The sequence below is a fragment of the Colossoma macropomum genome, unplaced genomic scaffold (genome assembly GCF_904425465.1).
Source record: "Colossoma macropomum unplaced genomic scaffold, Colossoma_macropomum, whole genome shotgun sequence".
Taxonomy (NCBI): Eukaryota; Metazoa; Chordata; class Actinopteri; order Characiformes; family Serrasalmidae; genus Colossoma; species Colossoma macropomum.
The window spans coordinates 28680251-28707917 of record NW_023494786.1 but is presented as its reverse complement, the minus strand read 5'-3'; the positions used below and the strand labels follow the sequence as shown (position 1 = coordinate 28707917).

Here is a 27667-nt window from a genome sequence, read left to right as displayed (position 1 = left end):
AGTGGGCTGTGCCTCGCTGATTTGTCTGACGGTTCTCGACTGAACACTGTGTAGTTCAAATGCGACACACTCTCATCATAAACATGATTTAAACCTACAGGCTGTAACACAGGAGAAAACCGTCAGGGGATCCATTAAACATTGCTGTGGACAAGAGTTCTGTAACATGTGGAGAAAAACTGCACATCCTGAAGAGGATGGAAAGTAGCAATGGTGCAACAGTGATATGGGTAATAGTAATGCATATTAGCTTTACTATATTGGCTTTACTATACTCACTTATTACTAGGTTTAATATGAAATGGTTCAGGGACCATGATAGGAACCAGGGGTCCCAATTTCTACAATGCAAAATGGCCATTTCATTTACTGTCCAAAATCACCAGTGAACCTTCATGTGTTTTTTGAGTGTTTATATGTAATATTGATAATGGTAAAATAGGTGGAAAGGCACTATTTTGTCTTAGAACACCCTTTCATGTATCCCTCCACCCTAAATAGATAACAATAAATTGACTAAAATACATTTTAAACCAAAACCTTTTCCCAAATGTACTGTAAAACAATGTCTCTGACATCAAGTTGTGTATTCATAACCATTTCCTGTAATATCCTTCTGCGAGGAAAATTTTAGAGGCTTTAAACTCCTTAGACGTCTGGTTCCTATCACCACCACTGTGAACAATTCTGACTGTAAGTTTCTCCAGAGCAAAGCATTTCACAGCAAACCACTCCGAATGACTTAACTCTGAATGATGTTAACATGTTAACCATTTAATCATACATACATTTTGAAAAATTGGTGGAGTTCCCCTTTAAATTGCTAGCCACAGTCTAGAAGCTGTGACATTATCATTAAGAATGGCATTTTAAAACCGTCTGAACAACCTTTCAATAGAACATATCTACGTTAAATGTTTTGTACCTATAAACAGATGCTGACATGGTTGTAGCATTACAAACCTAAAACATGCGTTTTCTGTTTTTATTATCATTTCATTCACTTTCTTCAAAAAAAAATTCTCTAAATGTTTTGTATCAGTTTGAGGGTTTTAAAGCCCCCAGCACTGGGTTTGAGATCAGTGGAGCTGTATTCTCTGCAGTGATTGAGCTCCATCCAATACCTTTGAGATGAGTTGCAGCGATCCAGAACCGATCATCCCAACATCAGTACCTGACTTCAGCAAGGCTCTTGCGATTGAATGCAATCATATCCTCATAGCAATGTTCCAACATCTAGTGTAAAGCTTTCTACAAAGAGTAGTGGGGGGCAAAATCCCTATTAATACCCTTGATCTAGAAGAAATGACATACTTATACATACAAATAGGTGTCTACATACATATGAGGTTAGTTTACCAAAGTTGCATATGAATTTTAAAAGCTAGGATGATAAAAGACATGTTATGGCAACACCCGCATGTAACTCTGGGCAGTACATCTATTGATCTGAAGGTCAGTAAACTTGCACAGATATTTGAAATCCGTGTTCCTGAATGAAACGGGTGTTGCAAACTATCAATATTTTGTAAACCAGCCAAGAGGAGTCAAGTACACAGTAAAAATTTCAGCCTGTTAGTGATGGACTGGATTAGAATCTTTTATTTAAAAGCAAAGACATTCAAATTCCCCTTATGGGGCACTTTCTGCCACCTTTACTGACCTTTCATTTTTTCCTGTGATTGAGTAAGGAAACCTACCCTTTCAATATTAACACCACACTAATCCAGAGATGCTGTGACTAAGTAACCAGAGATGATGGGAAGCAATATAATGTGCTTTCACCTTGTCCAAATGTTCTTTGACTGGAACATAATGGACAGAAGGTGGATTTGTCTGAATACAGTGTAAAACATGATGAAAAGGAGAAAGAATCTCACTCATGTATCAGGTTTTATTAGTGGTAGGGGTGGCAAAGGGGTGGCAGGAAGGTTTGGCAGGGTGGCAATATGAATGTGCCAACTGGGGGTGGGGGAGGGAGTAGGAGAGAGGTTGGATAGTTGTTCTGCAGGTCGCCAGTAGTGAAACAACTCTACTCTTAAAGGCGCAAATGCATGCCCCTCAGCTAAGTGGAAGCCAATGACATGGCACAAATTTTGGGGTGGTATGTGGGGTTACCAATCAGATTTCAGCTGAGGTCTTGGCCATGTTGACCACCCTTGCATGTGTTTATCATTCAGCCAAATGTCTGTCAGTCAACTTTAATTGTAATGGCAAAGTGTTAGGAAAGAGACTTTCAGTATTATGGGCACTACTGAAGTCTAGACTACGGGGCCAGAAATAGCAGTGGAGCAGGTGAATAGGACATCAATGTGTGAGCAGTTCTGTCAAAAGTTAATGAAAATTGTCTGCCATTTGAGAGCAAAGCTGAAGAAGCTTCTATACCGTTGCGTTTGTATCAAACCCTCTCAAAGCCTCTATCTACTCATTTTCATGATTTTCTTCTAACTATTATCTGATGTTTCTGCAATGAACTGGCAGTGAAAGGATGCTGTTGGTCTTTTCTGTGGATAGATTTTTGAAATTACTGCCATTTTCCTCAGTTCGAATTGTGTTAAGTGGGACTAAATTTGGCGCAGGTGATGTCAGATCTGCCAAAACACCAATCCAAGTTAGCAACATGGATACATCAGCTATTTAATTTATCTCTCTCACACAGTGACTGCTCTCTCACTGCTCCCAGCCCCCGCCAAAACTCTGAGCAACAAGGTTATTTAAGTTCTTCTAAATTTGTTAACAGTGCTAATGAAGGTTTATTACACTGTTGTTTGTAGTGTAGGTAGCTGCTGCTTCCCACTGGCATTAGCCACCTGTTTCAGGATGCTACTTTAAGCCATTAACCTCATTTACGAAAGTGCGATAGCTAGCAGTCCATCTTAACTGTAGGAATAAATGATACATTAGCTTTGTGTTACTTTACCTAGCCCCCCAACATCACTGCTCACAGTGTTTCCCCTCAATTGTACCCTACAGGCATGACGTGGAATAAGGCATATGAGAAATTTCTCCGCAGTGTCTGCAAATATTACCGTGCCGACTCATAACAGGAGCTTGTATGACCTCAGTTTCAGGTCCAGTAGTTAGTTAGCCAGCTATAGGTTTCAGATATAATGTTAAAGCTAAGTGTTCAAATATGGACACAATATGTCAGCAATGCACCTGTCATGAGAATAAAGCCTGAGTTCTTGAATATTAGCTGCAAAATGTAATTAGAAATGACCAGCTGGTTCTATGTTTTGCACTTTTCACTCACCATTCAAAGATCAGTGGAGAAGAGCAAAATGATCTATTTTTCTGCGGGGGAGGCTCAAACATGTAGGGCTAAACCAAATGGACTGGTGGTGTTGCTCACCACTGCCAGTGAAGCTGGGTTGTTTACGTTGCCAGGGAGAAACCACTGTCAATCACTGTGTGTTCTAACATGTCCACATAGTCATGAGCAGCAGCTCAGAATTTTTGGAGCATTCATCCTCTATTTAATAGCACTACTATATACATTTCTTGCACAGAACACCAGTAAATGCTTGTTCTGTGGCATATCTTTACTATTAATACAAAAATCTTGAACATATGGTAATCATATTGACTGGGGCTCTCCTTTACATTATGTAAACATTTCCAACATAAATGATTCGATGCCTTATACAATGTGTGAACAAACCAACAGAAATGATCCAAAATTACTTGACATAAAATTTCATTATACTGACCACTTAAACCCAGGAGAGCCAACATACATGTTCCTCCATCCCATACTTACATAATAACAAAGTTTCATAATACTAAATAATAACAATAACAGTTATAATGTATGGTGCATTTGTTAAACCTAAAGGAATTACTGCATATTCTTACAGAACAGTCAGCCTTAAGATTAATAGTTTAATAAAAGCCCAGGCATCAGGTTGGTAACATACATTATTTTTTTTTCCTTCTCCTGTGTAGTTATTATTTTGCAGATTAGAGGTTTTGTTGCAACAGTGACAGTAAACTTTAGATGGTCAGCATCCTCAGTGGGGCTATATCTACACTCTAAACATTTTTAAATACATTTTTATCTAAAACAGTTTGTATTATCATTACTTTATCAACGTTTGCTGTGCACTGAGAAAAGAAGGTTAATATTTATCTACAATGTGACTTTAATCTAAGGTAAGCTCGTCTAGCTAAAAAGCCAATTTAGCTTTTAATCAATAGCTTATAGTCTCATAACTGAGTTAGCTATTGTTAGTAACACCAGAAAAAAAAAAAAAGACTATCTGGCTACACAATTTTGACAAAGATCAAGGCTCTCTTATTTTAAATCACACTAGAGAGCTAGTTGAAGCCAGTGGGAAAATGGCTGTTTTGTTGGAAACAATCACAAACAATCACAAGAGTGTGTGAAGATGTCAGTTAAACATGTCATGCTAAAAACCAAAGTGCTTGTTAGTTAACGTTAGCGAGGCACCATTTTGAAATTGTTAGTAACTTTGGGCCACCGGTGGGCCCTGACCATTTAAGGGGCTCGACTAAGGATAAATGTAGTTCTTGATGTCATGAAGCATAGATAATGTCATCTAGCCTAGAAGCCGTACACTAACTAGCTAACCTTAGCTAGGTGCTATTTCTCTGTGTCAACTAATGTAGCTAGAATTTAGATGCCATAATATATGGGTAATGTAATTTTGTAGCAAATTTACTAGTAAAAGTTAGTGAAAAAAGGCTTTGAAAGATTGTGTAGATGAGCCACAAACTAGATAGAGTTTCAATTTCATTTGCAGTTTGTCATATACAGTCTCACAACAGCAAACCAGGATAGTATTTCAGAACATTTTCAAATTGCATTTTATTTTTAAAAGAAAGGTGTTGTACCTCAATGCTGAATAAAAGCACCAAACCTGGGCTAATGTTACAAATGGATCGAAAAGATGACATTTAAGGCTCATGTTAGTTTTCACTCCCTCACCTAATAAAAATTTAAACTTTTTTGGCTTTGTTCACACAGCAGGTAAATGTGACCCAAACCCGATCTTTTTGTTCATATGTGACACAGATGTGTCTGTTTGTCAGTGTAAACAGCAAAAACACACTGAATCTGACATTTTCAATTCCGATTTGAGACGCTTTCGTAAGTGGTACTGAAATCCGATACGTATCCGATATGCAGCAATGGTACTCGGAATTCATGCAACTTTTACGTCAATCCAACTCAACATTTGTCATAATTTCGTGTTGCTGAGACTCATAAACATTTGGGGTAATGTTTCTGTAAAACATTAGTGGAGATCTATCCAAACTGCTCCATGTTCAAAGAGATTTAGAAAGAAATGGCTGAACGCGGCCGCAAGAGAACAAGGCTGCAGCTTCAAAGAACAGGTAAAAGTCTGAAAGCAAAGTTTAAAGAATCTGAGGGTACGAACCAAATAAGTGACCATGCCCTTTTTACAGCAAGCTCGAATACATTCTGGGTGATGAGACCAGCTGTCAGTCAATGAAGCTTCATGATGGCTCCTGTGATGCTGGCAAAGATAAAACTGAACACTTCAGAAGCGACTGGCGTTTGGTGGCATTGTTGACTGTTTACCTCTGGTTGAGCCACTTTTCTTTTGCATATGCGAGTCAGATTAGAAGCTGATCTATTCAGACCGATGTCACATACAGGTCACATTTAATAGATACTGTGAACAGCCAAAAAAATGGATTTGGTGAGAAAATCAGATTTGGGCAACTTTTACCTGCTGTGTGAACACATCCTTTGTTTTGTTCTTTTCAGCTTTTCAAATAGAAGAGGCATAATGAACTATAATTCATAAAGAATTATAACATTTTTAATAATCATATTCACACATTTAGTCTGTTTCTTGAGATTGTTTTGAAGCATTTAGGCCAAAAGACCACAATGCAAAGAACTTACGCAGACTGTGTAATCAGAACACATCTTTATGCTACAAATTTGAACACACTGCCTGTGTTAATGGAGTGAGCACACTGCTTGTGTTAAAAAATAACGTGTTGTTTTTTAGCACATCTGTTTTAAGAATGTAGAGAAGAGATTGCTGAAGACTGTAATAGCCAGTTACTTCTTTTGGTGATTGACCCCCGGAAAAACAAAGAAAACTTTCTAAGAAAACCTTAGAAACCTTCTGTTCTTTTCCATGCTTATTATTCAGGAGCTGCAGGAGGCCACTGTGCAAATGTGAATTGTGTACTAGAAAGTTTGACTTTTCTCAGTTTCCTTTGATCTGATGTTACTCTCGGCACTACGGCTTAAAAAAACACGGCCTGAAAGATTATGATTTAGTGTAAATATGATTGTGGTGTACACAGCAGGCCTGAGCATTTAGGGACACGTAAAAAGTTGAAAGCGGCTCCCGGGAGCCCCTCATATTAGAGAAACTTTTTCAAGCCCTCGACCTCCTTTAAGCCAATAACAAACCGGGGTGCGCTCGGGCATGCTCGGCTGCGCTCAAGAGTGCGCCGGCGCCTTTCACATCAAGGCTGCATCAGTCACCTCACGTCAAAACTTGAAGGGCACAATCGGACACAAGCGACAAGCCGGAAAACACATTAGCATAATGTTTACATAAATGAATACGTAAACACGGCCGTGAGATAATCAGCGTGGCACATTTAAATGTGGCGGCCCACCGCAACCCCACCACTCTTTCCCCTTGGCTGCCTGAGAGAGCGAGATAGGAGAGGAAAGACATGTCAAACACTCGGCCCAGCTCTGATTCCCAATCCCCACGCGTCGCTTTGACGTCTTATTTGAACAAGATAATGGCATGGGATTAAGTCGTGCGGAGGAATCTGACTTTCAATCTGCGAACAGGCGCCACGCAACTGCGGGTCCAGGACAGAGGAGTATCGCCCCAATACAATGTACGACATCTCATTATCCTCTCCCTATTGAGGTCCAAACACGCATCACCTCAAATCTTAATAATCACCATTGTTTGGCTGCTAAAGGACTCAATGAAGGCCACTGATTAACTTCACGGAGAATGATTCTGTAGTCAGAGGCTGAGAGTGTTTCAACATATATGCTTCCATCATCATGTGGTTACTGGCAATGTTGCTATTTTAAAGTGATAGCTCTGCAAAAACATTCTAATTTACTCAATTTTGACTTCATCCCAAATGTACAGTGCCATGCAAAAGTCAGAAACTGCATTTATTTTATTTTATTTGCAGTCAGAAAAAGTGGCATGGTGGCACAGTGGGTAGCGCTGTCGCCTCACAGCAACAAGGGCCTGTGTTCGGCTCCCCGGCTCGGGCGACCAGGGTCATTCTGTGTGGAGTGCATGTTCTCCCTGTCTGTGTGGGTTTACTCCGGGTGCTCCGGCTTTCCTTCCACGCTCCAAAGTTATGTAGTCAGGCCAATTGGACATGCTAAAGCATACATGTATAAGTCTGTCTGTCTGCCCTGTGATGGACTGGCAGCCTGTCCAGAGTGTCCTGCCTTCCGACCCAATAACCGCTGGGATAGGCCCCAGTGCCCCCCATGACCCAGAAGGATAAGTGGTTTAGAAAATGTTTGTGTAGTCAAAACGGTCATTAAATGAAAGAAATCTGCAGGAATACTTTTCCCCACCTCCAAAGTTCAGTCTTAGAAGTTGGTAGAGTTTTCTGCTTCTCACAATCCAAGTAATCCCTAACACATTACATGATGTTCTGGACTCTGGAGTGGCTAGGCCATTGTTCTGAAATCACCAACTGCTTCTTTATTTTCTAAATGTTTGTCTATATTTCTTCTAATCTCTTCAGAAATATCTTGAAAAATGAATAACTTATACTTCACGTTTGTTTTGACCAAAATATAAGATGGTCTCTGACTTTTGCACAGTGCTGCAGTTGACCAGCCAAGACATATTTGGTATCCCAAGTCTTGGTATTTTTTTTAGTTTTGCACTGGAAATGTGATGCTAATGTAGCTGGTGGAAGTCTATGAATGCCAATTATTAACTACCTGCACACCTAAATTTTCATACACTTGCCTCAACTTACAACAAGTCACTTGTTTACATGGTTTCTGGCACTGTTTGACATCCTATTATCTACCAAACTGGGAATAAACAAATTAGCAAGTCCATTTTAGGTGTTATTGTGCTTAAAGTGAGAAGTAGTCTTCTGTTTGTTTCTTTAAACGTCATAATTTATGCATTTTACGTCAAATATGTCCAAACGAGCATTTTCCGCAGCCAGAGCTGCTATCTACATTTTCTTTCTTGCTCAGCATATGCAATCTCTTCGGCCAACAGTTGTCTTAAGTGACAGGATCTGCACCCCACAGGTAGATTAGAAGCCTAATTTGTGTTATTGCCTGCAGTGTGGTCTTCCTGAAGCGCCGTTACTCATAACCTGCAACTGCATGTTTAAACACGGAGCTACCTAATTAAAATTAACTTCGCTGAGAAAAGACTGACATGCACATTATCATAAAAAAGGTTCTATTTTTCTCACTACTCACTGCAGCGTTAAATCAAGAGTTGCCAAAGCCTCAGTCCCTAACAACTGATCGGCCAAAATTAGCGAACAGCTACGCTCTTCATCTTGCACAGCAAAGGCAACAAAGCGGCACTTTGATTCCGCACTACAAACACATGGAAATGTGTTAGAGTCACAACAAATAGGCCTGTCATAACACTGCAAAAATTAACTCCATACATGTGGATCAGATGTGCCTAAAGCGGCTGTGCATAACCCTTGTTCCTTCGGAGAAATGTTCCTCTCCGTTCTCACCTCAACAGCCTTCAAGTGCGTATTAGCATATGTTAGAAAAGGCTATGTGGGTGTAACATGCTTATTAGCATGATTAGCAGATCTCTACCCGGGATTTGTGTCAGACACCGAGGTTGAAATATTGATTGATCTGTCACATCTGTCATATACTTTCTGCTGTCTTATATCTTTGAGTGATTATTCACCCTTACATGTCTCACATCGCCTGCCCAATTTGCATAGCCTAAATACTACTGAGCATCTTGTAAAATTTGGATTATTTGCGAGCATCATTTGTGTGGCGTTTTGTCGGTTCAAAAATAGAGCTGGGTCTATTAGCAATGCAGCCTGGCACTCTCATCAGATTTATTGTTGTCGAGAATTGACAATTAATTTCCCAGAAATGAGGCCGATAATCTATTTCTATGGCCTTAATCTTCTTTTTTTATCAGAGAATTCTGCTGGTTTGCCATCAGCTAGCCTAGCCTACATGCTACGTGGGCCTATAGGATACATACAAGTAGGCATTGCTCCTTTTTGGTCAGTTAGAAATGCAGAAACCTGTGCAAACAGCTATCAAAGTATTCTTTCTTTGCAGGTACCAAAGTCCATACCTGACAAATCTAATTATGTTGTTTGCTGTAGCCTGGCAGCACAATGGCAACCTGCTTTGCGCCTCTTGTGTGGCCTTCAAACTTCAATGGCTGATTGTTCTAGAGCTGATTGCAGGCGCATAGCAGTGCATAGCTGGCGGTAAGATTGTGAGGTAAAACCATGTGGAGGAAGGTGAATAGAGTGCAAGAATGAGCGTACAGCCTGGCCAGCCTCAAGAGAAAAAGACACGGCAGGCGTTGTGGGTTCACTCTGCAGCGAGCAGGTCTCAAACTCAACACACATACTGTGTTCAGGAAAGCTACACGCAAGTAAACAAGCGGTCAATCAAGCTGTAAACAGCTCTGACTTATTCGTTCTATTCAATCCCACTTTGTGCCTAATATTCACCACTGTTGTAGTGAAACGAAGCTGTTGAAAAGACAGCATGGAAAAGCCAGCAGTTCAACGGTATCCAAATTTCTGGAAACTTTTACAGACTCGCTAGCACAGTTCACTTAGTTTACACTTTGTTATAAATGCCTCCCTTCTAGTACAGCCTTGCTTGTGTGCAGTTGTTCCGCATTTACATTAGCTGGCAAGGGAGCGACAGGAAACCAATCATTTCCTAAGCAAGTAGGTGACGTATAGCTGCGATTCAGCTGCAGATATATTCATGCACACATGCATGGTAAAGTATTGCTGCAAATTTGCAGTGAAAACGCTGCAGTAGTCTACTCCTTAAAGGGGAACTCCACCGATTTTGCTAAATTACTTAATCATTTAATGGTTTATATGTAAACAAAATCATTCAGAGTGGTTTGGTGTGAAATGTGCCTTTCCGGGGAAATTTACTGAGAAAAATTGTTCACCATTGTAGTACTAGTAACCAGACGTCCGTATCTCCACACTACAAATATCACAATTTTATCTGCTATCCAAAATGACCAGTGAACTTACATGTGTCTTATAAGTTTTTATAAGTCAAACAGTGTTAGGTTTTCTTTGGGTGCTATTTTTTCCTTACAACGCCCTGCATGTACCAATCCACGCTGCCCGCCTTTTGTGTTGTTTGGGTTGGCGGCAGTGCATCACACGGTGTCAGCAAAACTCAGAGCTTATGGGATATTCATCAAAGAAGTTGCGATAAATCACAGTCGCACCTTGCTGGTTAATTGTTCATAATGGTAGTGAACTGCACTGTTGCACCAGTTGCACCAGTTTTGGCTACTGTAGTTGTGGCTAATTGTTTTGAAGCTACACACAAATACCAAAGTCGCATAACTCTACAAACCGATGAAGACGAATCAAGACTGGTGAAAAAATGCAGAGCGACATTTTTTTAAATATCGGCTGCTAAAGAAAACTGCTATTCCCTCTGTTGTATTTTCCACCACAGAAACTGGATTCAGGGTAAGAAACCTTTGTGAGTGCAATAAATTAGTCGTTGTTAGCCACCATGCATATATCACTGTTAGCCGTTAGCTTACAGACTGTCTAAAGTAGGCCACAAAACTGTCTACCTCACTGTCCTACCTCATAAACTGGTGAGCAGTTTGTTGTTGACACAAAATCAGCTGTAAACCAAAGCTTCTGCTGGCATTAGCCATGTTGAACCACTGTAGCTACAGGCTAGTAACAACAAATGCATGTTAGCTTGCGCGCAGTGATCTCAGCTGAGAATCCGGTTTTGAGAGGAAACACAGAACTAATCCTGGAGTAAAAAAATTATACAAAAATATGTCAAAACTTTATAACAAAACTATCACAAAACAACGTCTCAGGTATCAAGGAACACATTTATAACCATTCTGTGTAATAACTTAACGGGATGTAGTGTTTAGAGCCGTTAAATGCTTCAGACATCTGGTTCCTGCTACAATGGTGAACAATTCTGACTCTGTAAATTTCTCTAGAAAGGCACGTTTCCCACCGAACCACTCTGAATGATTTAGTTTGCATCTAAACTGTCAAATGATTAAGTAATTTTGCAAAATCAGTGGAGTTCCCCTTTAAGTGTAGCAAGCTGCTGTAAAAAGTAATGTATTCTTGGAGAAACAGGTCGAACTTCTTGCCAAGGAGGTTAAAATGTTGCATTTTACAGTAATTAACTGTTATTTGCAGAGCATGTTGGGAAAGTGGGCGCTAATTTGTGCAGTTTTGAACAGCTGTCTCTGACGGCAGTGAAGCTCCCCCAGCATTCTGTGTCATTTTATTGGTTTTTGTTGATTTCCTTTTATTTGTCATCTACAATTTATTCTCATTTTTGGACATGTTATTCCCACTCCAAAGATATGTCTGAATGCATTTTAGATATTTTGCAATTCCAATCATAATAGTTTACTGGTTCATTCTGTCATAATTAAAAGATTTTGGTCAAACTTTATTTGCATGGTCCCTTACAGATGATCTACAGATACGTATATCATTAACAAACTTTCTGGTAATGTTCAGTTGATTATCAACAACATTATGGTTAGGGTTATAGGAGTAGGAGTGGGTTTTGTCTTGAGGTTAGGGTTAGTGTTAGGTTTAGGATTAAGTTTACATTTACTAGAATCTCTCACACTCACTCAACTTTAAGTTCAGTTACACTGAATAGATATTTATTTGAATGTTACTTAAAGAAATACTGAGCATCTACAAACCACCTACATGGGACTGTCCAAATAAAGTGTTACAAAGATATTTAGTTACTGCAAGCTTTGTAGTCTTAATGACAGGCATGTAACTGTTGTAACATGATGTTCAGTTCATAGTGATTGATATACAGTTCTAAGCTGTTATGAAACATAACCTGACCACTCTGTTAACTATGCAGCAATTTGCATGAACATTTAAGTCCTTGCAACCAGAAACTAGCTAGATAGATAAAAAATTGAGGCCAGACAGAACCTAATGCTAGAAGTATGATGGTAAAATTCTGTAAATTTACAGTAATTTCATTTCCTACAAATACTGGCTTTTACTGTAATTCAACAGTTTCACTAGCTTAACTCATAATTCTGACACTGAGTATTCTACCATAATAATAACAACAGTAACAACCATTAAAATAAATGTGAATATCTGTGAATTAAAGGTGATACATTACAGTGTTAAATTACAGTATATGTATGGTCTATTTACATGCATTTAACCTTTCATTTTAAAAAAAAGAGTACTGACTATTACACTTTACGGTACACATTTTTAATAGCATGTAGTAACCAACTGTTTGTAGAAATGCAGTAAAGTATTGTAGTTTAATAATACAGTAAAATTACTGTAAATAAACAGGCATAACTGCCAATAAATTACTGTAATATTAAACAACAATCTAAATAATTGCCTCAAACAAATTTCCCCAGTCCTACTCTCTGAATGTTTTGTTCCTAATAGCATTTCATACCTATTCCAAATAGTACCATTCAAAAATGAAAGATAAACATGAAAATTCATATTTCAAACAAAACAGACATTGATATTTTATGCATTTTCTAGTCAGATGCTGGGCATGTATATGTCCATATGTGACAACAAGAATCACACTTTGACAAATTTTGCAGAAACGTGTGCAATAGTCTGTAATTGTACACCTATAAGGCAGGTGGTCCTCAAAGTGACCAATGAGTGTCAGTACAAGGTAGATGTATGCCTAATAAAGTGTTAGGGAAAGTGTAGATAACAACATCTATAATAACTTCACAACATGTTGATTTATGTAATTATTTATATGCAGTTCTAAAGTCTACTCATTTATTTTCACGTATCCTAACATTAAACACCAATAAGCTTGACCTTTTATTGCTCACTGATCTATGAAAGATCGCATACGTACAAGTGGTCAGCGTTTATATTCCATGTTCCTGGAAACATTAGATTTGTTCTTTCTTTTCTTTATTTTTTTAACATTACATTTGCATTTAAAACATAAGTTGCCCTTTACGTTGTATTAATATTTGGACCGAAGGAAACAGCCTAAAATTACTTGGAACAAATTGCATTAATGTACAACAGTGACAATAGACTCAATGGCGAACATCCTCAAGGGCTCTTGAGCTACAAATATACATGAGAAGATTCCTCATGGATATATAAAAAAAAACAAAAAAACATATAGGACATATAACCATCTATGTTTTTCTAAGGTTACTGCAACAAAGAAAGTACTCATTGTGTCTTTAATGCTTCTTCCACACATAATTGCTGAGTCTTATATGTACACATGTTACTTCTGAACAGTACAAATAGAAGCCAATTTCCAAGAAGCTTAGTTGATTGAAGTGTTTTCTACCAGAAGAAGAGTGTCCTACTCAACAGAATACTACCCAGAACCTCCTACACAACACCTGAGCACAGCAGCATGAGTTCATGAACAACTGGTTTGTTCCATAGAAATGCCCGCATGTCCTTACCGTGTAATTGAGTGAAGAGCAGGAGGATAAAAGCATGAAGGATCAATGCTGACATCATGGCCATTTATTCCAATCACAGAAAAGCAACTGTCCTGCACACACACACACACACACACACACACACACACATAGACAAAGAATGAGACGCAGCAGCACACATTTCAAAGATGTTGTACATAAAACCTTGTATCTCCAAAATGGTAACTTCACAGGAAAAGGAAAAAAACTACTTTACTTTTAATGTAAGTCAATGGAACCAGACATTTTCCTAAGTCATTTTGGCCGTTTCTTTTGGTCCATTCTTCATGAAATTTACACACAATGTAAAGGGCAACAGGAATTTTCAAATAATGTCAAAAACTGAAAAATGACAAAAATGGCGATACAAGGTTTTCTTCCAACCACAGTAATATATATATGTGTGTGTGTGTGTGTATACAGTGGGCCATGTCACACAGCCTCTGAAACCCCTTGTAGATTCGGACTCAATATCCCAGGATCCTATGGGAAGTCACATGATGTCTCACGTGACACCGCGCTCCTATCAGCGCTCTAGCTCTCCAGAGTATTGATGTGATTCACCTGCGTTATGTGTCATATGATATACTCAGTATAGTATATAAGCCCGGGCTTTAGCTTAGTAAAGTTGCGAAGTATTGTATCCAGTTTGCGATCTACTGAGCGTTTATTCATTGTTGTGTATTTCGTGTATGACCTTTGCTTATCGTTTTCTCATCTCTGCCCTTTTTGCTCTGCCCTTTGGATTTGGTTGCATTGTCTCTGATTTTGGATTATGACCACTTGCCTGTAACAACCACGCTACTGCTTTACCCTTTTTGGATTTTTGCCTTGGCTGATCTTTGTATCTTTCGTGTGCCTTCTGGATCTGAACTCTGCCTGGTTATCGATTACGACTTTGAACTCTGTTTCTACCAGTAAAGCCCTTTTTGTAAGTTACATCTGCGAGCGTCTGACCGTGTTTGAAACCTTACAGGCCACAAGTGTTATTACACTCTTCTACAGCCGAATAATAGCTCCATTAGTTTGTACTGAAGTCCCTGTAGCTACTGAATAATAAGACTTTGTATGTAACAAGCCTGGGTCGTTAAGGGGTGAAATTGGTTAAACTTAACCTGCTATCACATTTCCAGCTCAGCTCAGCTCAAGTTCATTGAACTGGGTTTACTAGTATTGATTTAACTTATGTTAACTAACCTATCTTACTAGAGTACGTTTAATAGTAGTCACTATAGTGTCCAGTCAATTTGGAACTCAACAATAGATAATATATGCATGTAACCAAAATGTATAATGGAAGCATACACCCAGGATAAACAATGCAAAGATAGTAAGTAAAACAAGAGGAAGATGCCCCCCCCCACCCATGCAAATAAATGGAGCCAAATTTCAATACATTCATTCAACTTAAAGATCTCATTTGAATGCATGATATCATTTCAAAGCTCCCCTAAAGTTAAGCCATGTCAGATATATATTGTTTTAAGTGCAACAGACCTAATTTATTAGGGTATGCGTCTTGTGATAGCGAGTATAAATCCCATAAGACTTGGAAAAACACATTTCATTGTCTTTTATTTGACTTGATCGACCTCGGCTGATTTAATGCTTGGCATAATTATGTTCTTTCAACACTAATACTTTTAAGAAATGGGTCAATACAATTAACTGTTATCAACGTGATTTGCTTTCTATCACATGCAAGAGCCAATTTTGCCAGATCTCAGATTCATTATGTTGAAAACTTAATATCTTTTTCCCCCCGGAGTCTTGATTTTTCTATCTTGATTCCTCAATATCGTCTTAAATTTGCTTTCAAAGGCACTTGCGTATAGCATGATACCCTTGTTTCATATCAAAATTTCAGTATCCATTGGTCAGTTTCACATAGCTTGGCCTGCCGGAGTCTCTGCTGCACTATTTTAACACTATATACTGTCATCAGTCTCTCTGAACAGAACTAACTGCCTGTGTGTTTCTTTGTTGAGCTAAACAGCTGCCCATCCTGTGTGGCCTGATGCTGTTACTTCATCTGCTCTGATCGGGTGCCTACTGCTCGCCATCCTTCTGGACCAGTTTGACCACCATGGAGCTTCCTGCTGTATAACACTGTGCAAACTTCACCAGCATGAACTGACCCTCCTGTTGAAACTGCTGCATTTTTTAATCATAGACATTTCTTCTCTTGCTTTTCCCTTTTTCCATATCTTATACTGATGGTCAAATCTCATTCTCTGCTGTTATTGTTTGCTATCCAGTGTTGACCAGAGGAGGATGCGTTCCCCTTTTGAGTCTTGGTTCCTCTCAAGGTTTTTTCCTCTTCTTCTTAAGGAGTTTTTCCTGCCACTGCCATTGGTGACACTCATGGGGGCTTTAGACCAGGATTTTTCTTTAAAGCTGCTTTGTCACAATGGCTATGGTAAAAAGCCCTATATAAATAAACTTTGACTTGACACAAAATGTAGACAGACACACCTATTACACACATTGAGAGGCAGATGATATGTTTCTCAACCCCTCTTCATAGGCTTATAACTCCAGATGTGAGTCATACGTACGATCTGGTGATAAGATGGAATGGAAAGGGTGACGCTACAGATTCAGGAATTGTTTGAACCATATTTCTGCACTGCATAATCGCAAAGATAGACAAACATATATAGAAACACTGAGATCAATGTGTGGGCGAGTTTGTGAACCTACAGGGTTAAGATCACAATAAAAACATTCTGCATTTCAGGAAAACAATATTTACATGTTGCAATAATGACAGAAAAAGCTCACTAACTCATTAATTAAGTATTAATCACAACAAAACGGAGTAAATAAAATACATAAATCCATGGTTGTTTAAGGCTTCCGTATATTAGGATGCTCACAGGACATTTGCATATTCTAACCCTCTGCAATATTACTATTGCAAAAGCCAGTATCCCAGTATCACATAGCACAGGGTCCCTTGTGCAGCCTTAAGGGTGTGGATGTTTGCAAGTTTTGTACACTCCATTGGCCTGTCCCTCATTTTTCACCTCTGGATAATAAATGTAGAGGAACTTCTCTGAATAAGTTGAGGTAATGAGAGTGAACCGAGTGAGCGTTTTCAGCAGAGCCCGGGGACCGTATCTAGCCGTGCGTGTCAGGCCCTCTCTGGAGGATCACGGCCATTACAAGGTGCTTCACACTCCTTCGCTCACCCCCTCCTCACTCTCTCTCCCTTCTCTCCAAGCCAATAACGTGCAGGGTTTCAGGTCAGGTTGCAATCACTTCGCATTACCAAGCGCCGTGGAACAAATAATAGTGATTTACTTAATTAAAAACCAAACATTCTCCCAACTAAATAAACAAAAGGAAGAGAAAGCACTGGCTCTTTGAGGCATCTCCCTCCGTCCATTAGTTGCACTTCAACGGGCTTTGATAAGAATTAGCTCACAGTCAATTATTCTCTATGCCTGAAAACTGTCCCAGGTGCCGGGCTCTGAATGCAGCTACTGCAATTTCATCCTTTCCGAGCGCGGAGGGATGGAGAGCCTTCAAAATTCTACACAGCCCCTGCTCACACACTGTGCAGCCTTTTTCTCTTCTTATCTTTCTTTCTGTTTCTGTCTCTCTTTCTCGATCCCTCTCTAATACCCAACTGTGCCAGCTCAAAGTTCAGTAAAACTTTATTTTATGGTCCACTGTAGACACTCCTGGACCTTGGATTTAACCCATGGTCTCATAAACGTCATGAAATTCTGTGCAGAAGCTCAACCTTCAATCTATGCCATATTTGTGTTTGTAAGTGATTATTTGATAAAACAAATCAAAAAAAGAAGTTATAGGGTAACACTTTCTATGAATGTCGCCTTTGTAAGCATCTATAAACACATTCATAACATGTTATAATGCATGCATAAGACATTATAAACATAACTATAAATATTTATTATGCATTATGAATTGTTAACATAATACATTATAAGTACTGATCATAACAAATTATAAGAGCTCATAAGTCGTGTTTGTCCACTCTAAGTAAAGTGAAGCGTACTGTACTAAAGCCTCCTCCAGTGTTAAGAGTGAAGCTTCAAGTTGAAGTATTTACTGAAGGATTTACTGAAACACTAAAACATACATAATAAAGCACATTACAGGCTTCAAATGTCAGAGTTTAAACTAGTGCTGCCATCAGTGTTTTACCCAATGTGGGAAAGTCAATGTGCACCACCGTTAGCTTGGTATTTGTCTTTACTTTGCACTCTCCAAGCTGGAGCTGACTTCTTTGGCACTGACACAACAAATTATTAACACTATTTATAATGCATTATATTAACAACTCATAATGTATAATAAACATGGCTATAAATTCTTTTTTATAAATATTTATAACCATGTTTATAATGCCTTATGAATACATCATAACATGTTATAAATGTGTTTATAGATGCTTACAAAGGTGACATTCATAGAAAGTGTTACCAAGTTATGTTTATGTAAACAGTCCATATATCCATGTTTTTGTAATTTCTAAAGTGCACACTCAAACCACTCAGAAAAGAATATAAATCACAATTAAATGTAATGCATTACATAACTATAAAATAATTGTGCAATTACATTTCATATTATATTTTAAAGCAAAAGTCATCATGAAGAGTCAACAAAAAATCTAGTGAATTCATCTAATACTTCGATTAACTCATCTCAGTTTACGTGGATGCTTCTAGCCATCATAACTCATCAGTGGGTTGACTTACAAACATGATATCACAATCAGCAGAACTTGCTCTTTCTAGCTATTGAGCCTGCAATCGCAAATAATCAGCAAAAAAATCCAGCTAAAAAATGACCCAAACCCACCCTGTAACCTAATATTATATATCTGCTTTTAGGCCTCATAACCCAAAAATATTTTAACTTACAGACATGCTACACATATAGTAACAATCAGCCAGACTCACCCTCACTAGCTAACCACAGAAGGTTCATTGAGGTGCAGAAAACATCAGCAAGTAATCCAGTACAAATAAATATACCAAAACTCACTTTTTATCCTGTCATTATATGTCTGTTTTGATTTTCCATAAACATCACATGCTGGTTCTCCTTGTGTCGTTGAGTGAGTGTTTTTATTTATTTATTTTAATTTACCTTTACTTACCAGTATAGTAAATGTAACAAGTAATAGCTCTACAGTCATCAAGTCGTTCAGAAAAATGATGGGATCCTTTGTTTACACCAACAATCCACATCTTCTTTTCACTACTATTATTTATAATGTTTATAAAAAACACTTTGTTTAATTATGTAGTATGTTTGTTTGTGTCTCCGAGACAGCTATAGGTCCCAATAAGTAAGAATGGGTCCAATGCATTTCATATTTCATATATTTCTTCACAGCAATAAGGCACAGAATGAACCATCATCAAAATCCTTGCACTTTCAGGTACTGGAGCCTCCCAGCTTCTAAAAAGATATATAAACTGACAACTGTTATGATAGTATTTGTACTTGAAATAGTTAAAAATTCAGAGGTGCTGAGGAAACTTTTGATGGCAAAATTCACAAACAGATCAAAATTTGATTAGCATGTTGAATAATTACATATCTGACTAACCCAGGGTCTTCTGAAAACAACAACATATGGCATGTTTGACTGTATCATAGAATTGGTTTGTAATTCTAACTGTAACATAATAAAATATCAAAGAATTGTGCAAAATCACTTTAGGATTCAGTCATTTTAGTCACTCTAATTGTAACTTTAACCTCAACAAAAACCTAAATGTAACCCTTATAATCATTGCAACCCTAAACTTAATCTCAGCTCAAAATCCAAACCTAACCCTCACAATCACTGTAACCCTAAACTTAATCTCAACTCAAAATCCAAACCTAACCCTCACAATCAATCCAACTCTAAAATTAATCTCAGCTCAAAATCTAAACCTAACCCTCACAATCACTGTAATCCTAAACTTAACCTCAACTCAAAATCCAAACCTAACCCTCACAATCACTCCCAACCCTAAACTTATTCTCAGCTCAAAATCTAAACATAATCCTCACAGTCACTTGAAGCCCACCCTTAATCTGAAATCAAAATCTAAACCTAATCCTCAGTCACTTTAAACCTACCACAAATCTGAAATCTAAATCTAAATCTAATCCTCACAGTCACTCTAACCTTAACTGAACCTCAAATCTAAACCTAATCTTCAGAGTCACTTTGAACCTACCCTGAATCTCAAATCAAAATCTCAACCTATTCCTTACAGTCACTCCAACCCTAAACTGAACCTCAACTCAAAATCTAGACCTAATCCTCAGTCACTTTAAGACCACCCTTAATCTCAAATGAAAATCTAAACCTAATCCTCAGTCCCTTTAAGCCTAAACTTAATCTTAACTCAAAATCTAAATCTAACCCTCACAATATTTCTAAGACTAACCTAAACCTCAACTCAAAATCTAAATCTAACCCTCACAATGATGCTAACATTAATATTAACCTTGACTCAAAACCTGAACCTAACCTCACAATTACTCTAACCCTAACGTTAATCTCAGCCCAAAACCTGAGTCTAATCCTCACACTAAACTGAAAAATCACTCTAACTTTAACCTTAACCTCAACTCAAAATCTAAACATAACCCTCACAATCGCACTAACCCTAACCTTAATCTCAACACAAAACCTGAGACTAATCTAAACACTAACCCCTTACATTCTCTCTAGCCCTAATCTTAATCTCAACCCAAAAACTGAACCTAATCCGAACACTTAACCAAACACTATAATAAAACCGAACAAAATCATTTTACCATTTTGGAGATGATGTTTTCTCATGACAGCAACAGTGTCTATTTAATCTATGGTGGACCATCCATATGAAGCCAGACCCAGTGGTCTTTCCTGTCCTAACACATCTCAAATGAGGCTAACAGTCAGAGCTCCTGGACTTGTTGAGAAAATGCATTTCACTCAGCTTGTTGCTGGCCCTTCACCCTCATTGGAGGAAAACAACACTCCTCTGCGCTTTCAGAAACATGTATTTTGTTGTGTTTTGCTGCTCTGAGAGATGTGAAGAGGTCCAGGGTCTGTCAGTAGTTTGAAGAGGCGAATGACTCAGCGCTTTTCAGTCCAACTGTAATGAGACGCTGCTTAGGCTTGCCTGACCTCCCAGCGCCTCAGGACCCAGAGACAAACAGCCGCTTTAATTGCTGGAAAAATATCACCACCCGCACAGCAAAGGAAATTAATTAGCTGCTATTTTTAACTTTTTTTGTTTTGTTTTGTTTTTGTTTTTTCTCCCTCATTTTGTTTCATTTGCCTGTCTCCATCAGGCTTCGTTGTTTTGCTATACTGTAAGATTCGTCTGGACAGGGAACGAAAGGGCAGAAGAAAGAGTTTCGATTGGACTCGAAAGAAGCAGCGGCTGGAACAAACCACCAAGACTTGCAGAGATAAACAAAGAGTGAGCAAACAACCTGCCGGATTAATCCTGAAAACACACCGTGGACAGCGCCTGATGGATGGCTTAAAATGCAGACTAAGACACCCTCAGTCAACTTTTATATATGGTTCTTCTCTTCATAAACTCAGAATTGAAATATGTCCGCGACTATCAGAATATACATCAGTCCTGGCAGATAAAGCTCCGCAGCACTGTAATCTGTTTAGATCCAGGCCTGCTGTGTCAATATGCTTTCGGCGCACTATCAAGGATGGCAGCACATGCTGCGACAACCGCAGAGCCTCCTCGCACACACACACACACACATACACCCACACACACACACATACACCCACACACACACCCATCGCGCATTTCTGCTTTCATAATAGTTTCTGACCTTGTCTCTCTCCGCGAGCTTTTCAGAAAAGGGGAAAAAGTTTGATTTGAAATTTGATTCGCCGGCGAGAGGCTGTAGCTGCGCGTGATTGCCGGGGCAGCAGAGAGGAGGCCGAGCGTGACCCCGTCAGGTGAATTTTAATGGCTTCTTTCATAACATCGTCAAACGACTCAGTGCTCCCTGGCCCGGGCCTATTTGATGTGAAAGCCCCCATGAAATCAACCAATGTCCAGAAAATGAAGCCTCTACTCCTCGCCACTCCTGGACTATGCAGATTGGAACGTACATCCCCACTACCTGCTCCTTTCCTGAACCGCTCAAATCCCTCTGTTGGCCTACAAGTTCAATTATATACGGTACATAGTGTGTCCTTTTTTTTTACTCTACTGTATGAAGTACAGCTCTAAAATCCAGTTGTTGAGATTCTTCCAGCGGTTAATGGAAAACGATTGACTTGAATTACCTTTATTTTATTCACAGTCTATTTTGCATTACCACCTTTCACTATGTGAGTAAAACAAAAAAAAGGCAAAAATGGCAGAGACTGGTTTCTTGGACAGGGATTATGTCTAGTCCTGGACAAGTCAAGTCCATATTCCTTTCAGGGATGTATTTCTAATCAGAATGCTAGTATAGGACTAGGCATAATACTTGTTTGGGAAACTGATTCCAGGCTTGTGTGAGACAACAGTTATGTTAAGGTACATACAGTGATTCCAGTGAATTAAGATAGATGTATTATCAGAGAGGATGCTTTGTACCTAGAGACGGCATCAATCCAGTACCCAGTATCAATATCAGGTCGATATCAGCGGGAAATGCTGGATCAGATACAAGAACCAATCTGTTAAAAAGTAAACGAAAGCAGCTGTAAAGAGGTTCTGTTTATCTGGTCTATGCCTTACATTCACTGTAAATGGACTATGTAGCTTGTTAAACCTGTAAGGCCTACACTGAGACAATTCTGCCTTTCCACTCTTTTGCATTTTTGTGCTTATTTTTATTTTTTTTTAAAGATCTACAACTAATAAAATTCATTCAAAATATATTTGTATACTATATTTGTGAATAAATCCATAAAACCTCAGTAGCAAGTTAAATGTTTTTTTGTAGTTTTTATTGAAAGGAAAATGCTGCCCAAAAGCCTTTGATTTTAATGGAACAATGATTATATATGAAATTTCTGGCCACAGTTACAAAAGAGCACTTTGCAAACCTCACACAGGGGTCAGTTTTTTTTTTTTTTTTTTTGACACAGTCTGTATCACCTGCGTCATGATGCTAAAATCACACATCTTCTGAATAACATAATTCAGGATCTGAGGAGTTGCTACACTATGCGTCATTCACTGATGGAACAGCAATTGTAAAGCCTTCTATGTACAAAATGTCCTCTTAGCCATGTTTTTAGTTTTTTTTTCTGTTTCTGTTTTTAGGTTGATTTTCTTGCTTGTCTCTTCCCTTTCTTTTAAAGTTGCCCAAAGACACTCCCACCATGACTTTCTCTGCAACAAAAACTCCAACTGGCCGATGCACACTCTCCAGCGCTGTGTATGGACAAGCCAAGCCTTTCAAATCTCCAAATCACATACTCTGATTGGCTATGACTCGATAACCAAAGCCAATCAAATGCAGAATGTAGATTACATATAATTACATCATTTACTTATGCTGTAGCTTTATGTAGGATGTAAATAACCCACAACGACAAATTTAGGGCATGCATTGTAGCACTTTTTGTCTAGCTTAAACACATCTCTCTACCTCATACTACTGAGAAGCAGTGCTGCTTTGAAGATAGCATAGTGTTCCATCTCACCAGTGACACGGCAGGTTTTAAATGGTTAACAGGCTGCTCCAATATTATTCAGAGAATGTATTTAACTTCAAACATTTTCTTTGTGACTGACTGTTAAGCATAAAAAAAAAGTTGCTAAATGTTTGTCAAAAGCCTCAAATGCTATATAATATTTCAATTCCTTGTGGTGCAACATTAAAGCAGCGTAGATGACATGATAACAGTACCCCCATGTAGTCTAATGAGTAGCTAGTTGATTATTATACCAGAAATACAATTTCTTTATTTTAACCACATTATGGCAGAATAACCATAGACACTCACCAAGCGCTTTATTAGGAGCACTGTACTAATAGTGGATCATGCCTTCTTTTGCTCTCAAAACAGCCTCAATCCTTCATGGCATGGATTCCACAAGATGTTGGAAACATTCCTTTAGGATGTTGGTCCATGTTGACATGATAACATCATGCAGTTCATGCAGTTTTTTAGGATCACTTTCAAGCTGTGAATTTCTTGTTGTTCTACATCCCAAAGATGTTCTGTTAGATTCAGATCCAGTGACTTTAAAGGCCACTGAACAACACTCAACTCATTGTCATGAACATGTAACCAGTTTGATATGACTTATTTTGTGACGTGGTGCGTTATCATGCTGGACGTAACCATTAGAAGATGGTAAAATATGGCCATGTAGGAATGCCCAGGGTCAGCAACAACACTCAAATAGGCTGTGGCATTTAAGCGATGATTGTTTTGTGTTAACAGGCCCAAAGTGGGCCAAGAAAACATTCCCTACACTATTACACCACCTCCACCAGCCTGGACTGTTGACACAAGACAGATTGGATCCAAAGATTCATGCTGTTGGGCCAAAATTCTGACCATACCATCTGTGTGCCTCAGCAGAATTTGAGATTCATCAGATAAGGCTATGTTTTTTTCAGTCTACTGCTGTCCAGTTGTGGTGAGCCTGAGCCCATAGCAGCCACAGCTTTCTGTTCTTGACTAACAGAAGTGGAACCCGCCTTGATCTTCTGCTGTTGTAGCCCATCCACCTCAAAGTTCAATGTGTTGTGCATTCTGAGATGCTCTTTTGCTCACCACAGTTGTACAGAGTGTTTACTGTAGCCTTTCTGTCAGCTCAAACCAGTCTGGTCATTCTCCGCTGACCTGGTTGATCTGAACATTACATGAAGCTGCTGGCCTGTATATGCATGATTTTATGCTGTGCTGCCACATGATTGGCTGATTAGATGATTGCATGAATGTATAGGTGTACAGGTATTCCTGATAAAGTGCTTGCTGAGTGTGTTTTCCCACAGGGCATCCCAGTTCATGTTTACCTAGGTCATTTACATCACACATACTACTTTTTATATTGATTCAATCATTTTTATCAAAGTATAGGCCTACCACAACCTTTAGTTCCAACAATTCAGTTCTACCAAGTGAACAGCAACCAAATAATTGAAGGATGTAGTAGGCCTATACTTTGATAGAAATGATAATGCCTGTTTAAGGGTTAAATTGCCTTTATTGTCATTATTTTTGTACTATTTTGTTTTAATTATAAAAGGTTTGTTTGAATAAATCGAATGTCTGATTCAGCCAATTCATTTCCAGTGCTTTACAGCCAATTCTACATAAACACAGAACATCTAGTGCAAACATGGAGTAAATCAAGACCACTGAATCAAACTATGCTTAAAATGAAAAGAAAAAGTGATGCAAAAGTGAAAGATAACAGCTTTAAGAGGCTCTGTTTATCCCATCTATATCTTTTATTTGCTGTAAATGTATGATATTCCGCTTTTATTACAGTCAGCTTATTAACAGGCTTCTCCAATAAAATTCAGAAATTGTATTTAACTTTGAATATTTTCTTAAGGACTGACTATAAAACATAAAAAATGTTACCTGAATGTCTATTAACCCCTTAAAATCCCAGGCTTATTACATACTAAGGCTTATTATTTAGTAACCACGGTTACTAAAGGGTCTTCAATGCGAACACGTTAAGCTATACTTAGGTTATAGAAGTATGTAATAATACTTTGGATATTGTGTTGCTGGAATAATAAAAGCTCATCACAAAGTGCATTGAAAGGTTTCTACACTAAACATTTTAATGAAATAATATGTGCAGACAACCTAGACTCATAATTTTATAATTGTATCTACCTCTCTGTGTAAAATCATAGTTGTAAAGGCTAATGACATTTGTTTGTACACAGCAAAACAACTGCGTGGCTAATCATACAGTAATTAGAACTGACACTTGCATCTGTACTACATTCCTGAAATGGTAGTAAAAAAAAAAAAAACAGATGATAATTGAGACACCCACTGAGACTGTCCTTGACATGAATTGAGCAAAGTTACTACGCTTTTGTGTTTTCGCTCTTTTCCGTGTCGTCAAATCTTGGAAGATTCACCCTTGTGCCAGCGACTTCCACAGAGGCAACTTCAACTTTAGCTCCTTCCCCCCCTCGCTCCATCTGTCGCAGGAGTCAACTCAGAATTGACGGAGAGAGAAAAAAGAGAAGCGAGAGAGAGAGAGAGACAGAGAGAGAGCGGCCTGCTTTCAACTCCCCGTCGCCTCACTCTTACCTGTCTTCAGGGAGCACGAAGAGAGACAGAGAGAAATGCAATCTCCTACAGAAGAGGAAGAAATGGAAAAGGAAAAGAGGTTTCGGAGTCCTTTTGAGCGAAGCGGAGGATGGATTTGCATGCTCACCTGTAGAGCGATGTTGGCGCTGGCTCTGGAGCTCAGAAGCGGCTCTTTGTCTCGTCTGGTGTAGAGAAAGCAAGCTTAGAACATGCTCTCAGCCTCAGATGGAGACGATGCCAGTGGGACTCCCCTACAGTCGCTCCCTGACACGTCCAACAATGATAAGGAGGAGGAATGCAACAAGGGAGGGACGTGTAGGGAGTGAGAAATTACAAGAAAACTGCTGACGCTAAATAAACATGGATAAACCATTCTATCACCATGCAGCAGCTTCTCACAATTCCTTTTCCACAATGACCTTTTCCTCCTTTAAAGAGTTTAGTGAATAATGATGTTTATACGGTTTTCCTCTAAGCCTAAATATAGTCAGTCAGACAAGACATGTTTGGAATCTGAGGCTGGTATCAAAGTTTATATCTTCAGTTTTACACTGGAGCTGTGAGGCTGATCTAGCTAGCAAGTAAAGGAAGCTTATATGCAACCAATTAGCATCACTAAAAAGCCAAGGTAGTTACCAAGCAGTGGAACCTTACATGCTACCAATTGGCATCGTTATGAAGCTAATACAGTTAACAAGTAATGAAAGCTTATACCCCACCAATTATCATCACTATGTATCTATTGTAACTGGCAAATAATGGAAGCTAGTATCCCATCAATTAATACTGCTTTTAAGCTAATGTAGCTAACAAGTATTGAAAGCTTATATGCTACAAGTAATGGACACTATTACCTCACCGATTAGCACTGCTGTGAAGCTTATTTAGCTAACAAGTGGAAATGGAAACTTACATGCTATTATTTGGCATTTCTACAAAGCTGTGGTGGCTAACAAGTAATGGAAGCTTAAATGTTAATAATTAGCATCACTGCAAAGCAACAGAAATAGAAGCTTATACCCCACAAGTGCCCTACGATGGACTGGCGACCTGTCCAGGGTGTATCCTGCCTTCCGCCCAATGACAGCTGGGATAGGTTCCAGCACCCCACTGCGACCCAGAAGGATAAGCGGTTTAGAAGATGTATGTATGTATGTATGTATGTATGTATGTATGTATGTATATCCCACAAGTTATCATGACTATATAGTCATGATGTAGTCAGCAAAGAATAGAAGCTAAAACTCCATCATTTGCATTGTTATGAAGCTAATGTAACTGCCAAGTAATGAATGCTAAACTCCACCATTTAGCATTGCTTGGAAGCTTATATAGCTAACAACTGTGCAAGCTTATAAATCACTGTGCTAACAACTGTGCACCTAAAACAGCACACCTTTGCCTTAAACTGTATCGGGTTATTAGAGAGGAATTTCATGATTTTTCAATATTTCTGCACAAGTCAGTGGTTGAGGTGTAAACAAAGGCATTCAGAGTGGTTTCATATGAAATGTTTCACTGGAGAAAAAAAAAAATCAGCTCAGATTTCTTTGCAGTGGGGAAAGGAACCAAGGTTTTTTCTCTGTACACTTACATGTGTCTTCCAATATGTAGCATTGAAAATGGTAAAAGAGTAAATCTTAGCAATTTGTTTTCTTTGGATACTATGTTGCAGTACAACACACTGTATGTATCTCTCTATTAAAAAAAA

At 38.6% G+C, this 27667-nt stretch overlaps 1 protein-coding gene across 1 annotated transcript in view; it reads right to left on the bottom strand.

The window, feature by feature from the left end:
* Window positions 1-26299, bottom strand: part of nphs1 (NPHS1 adhesion molecule, nephrin) — a 170866-nt gene extending 144567 nt beyond the window's left edge. Inside the window, exons 1-2 of the mRNA XM_036565266.1 lie at window positions 26084-26299; window positions 13692-13783 (exon numbers count right to left, since the gene is read on the bottom strand). Of these exons, the coding sequence (XP_036421159.1) occupies window positions 13692-13755 (64 nt within the window). The 5' untranslated portion in view covers window positions 13756-13783; window positions 26084-26299. The remainder of the gene's footprint in view (window positions 1-13691; window positions 13784-26083) is intronic.
* Between the last annotated feature and the right edge of the window lie 1368 nt (window positions 26300-27667).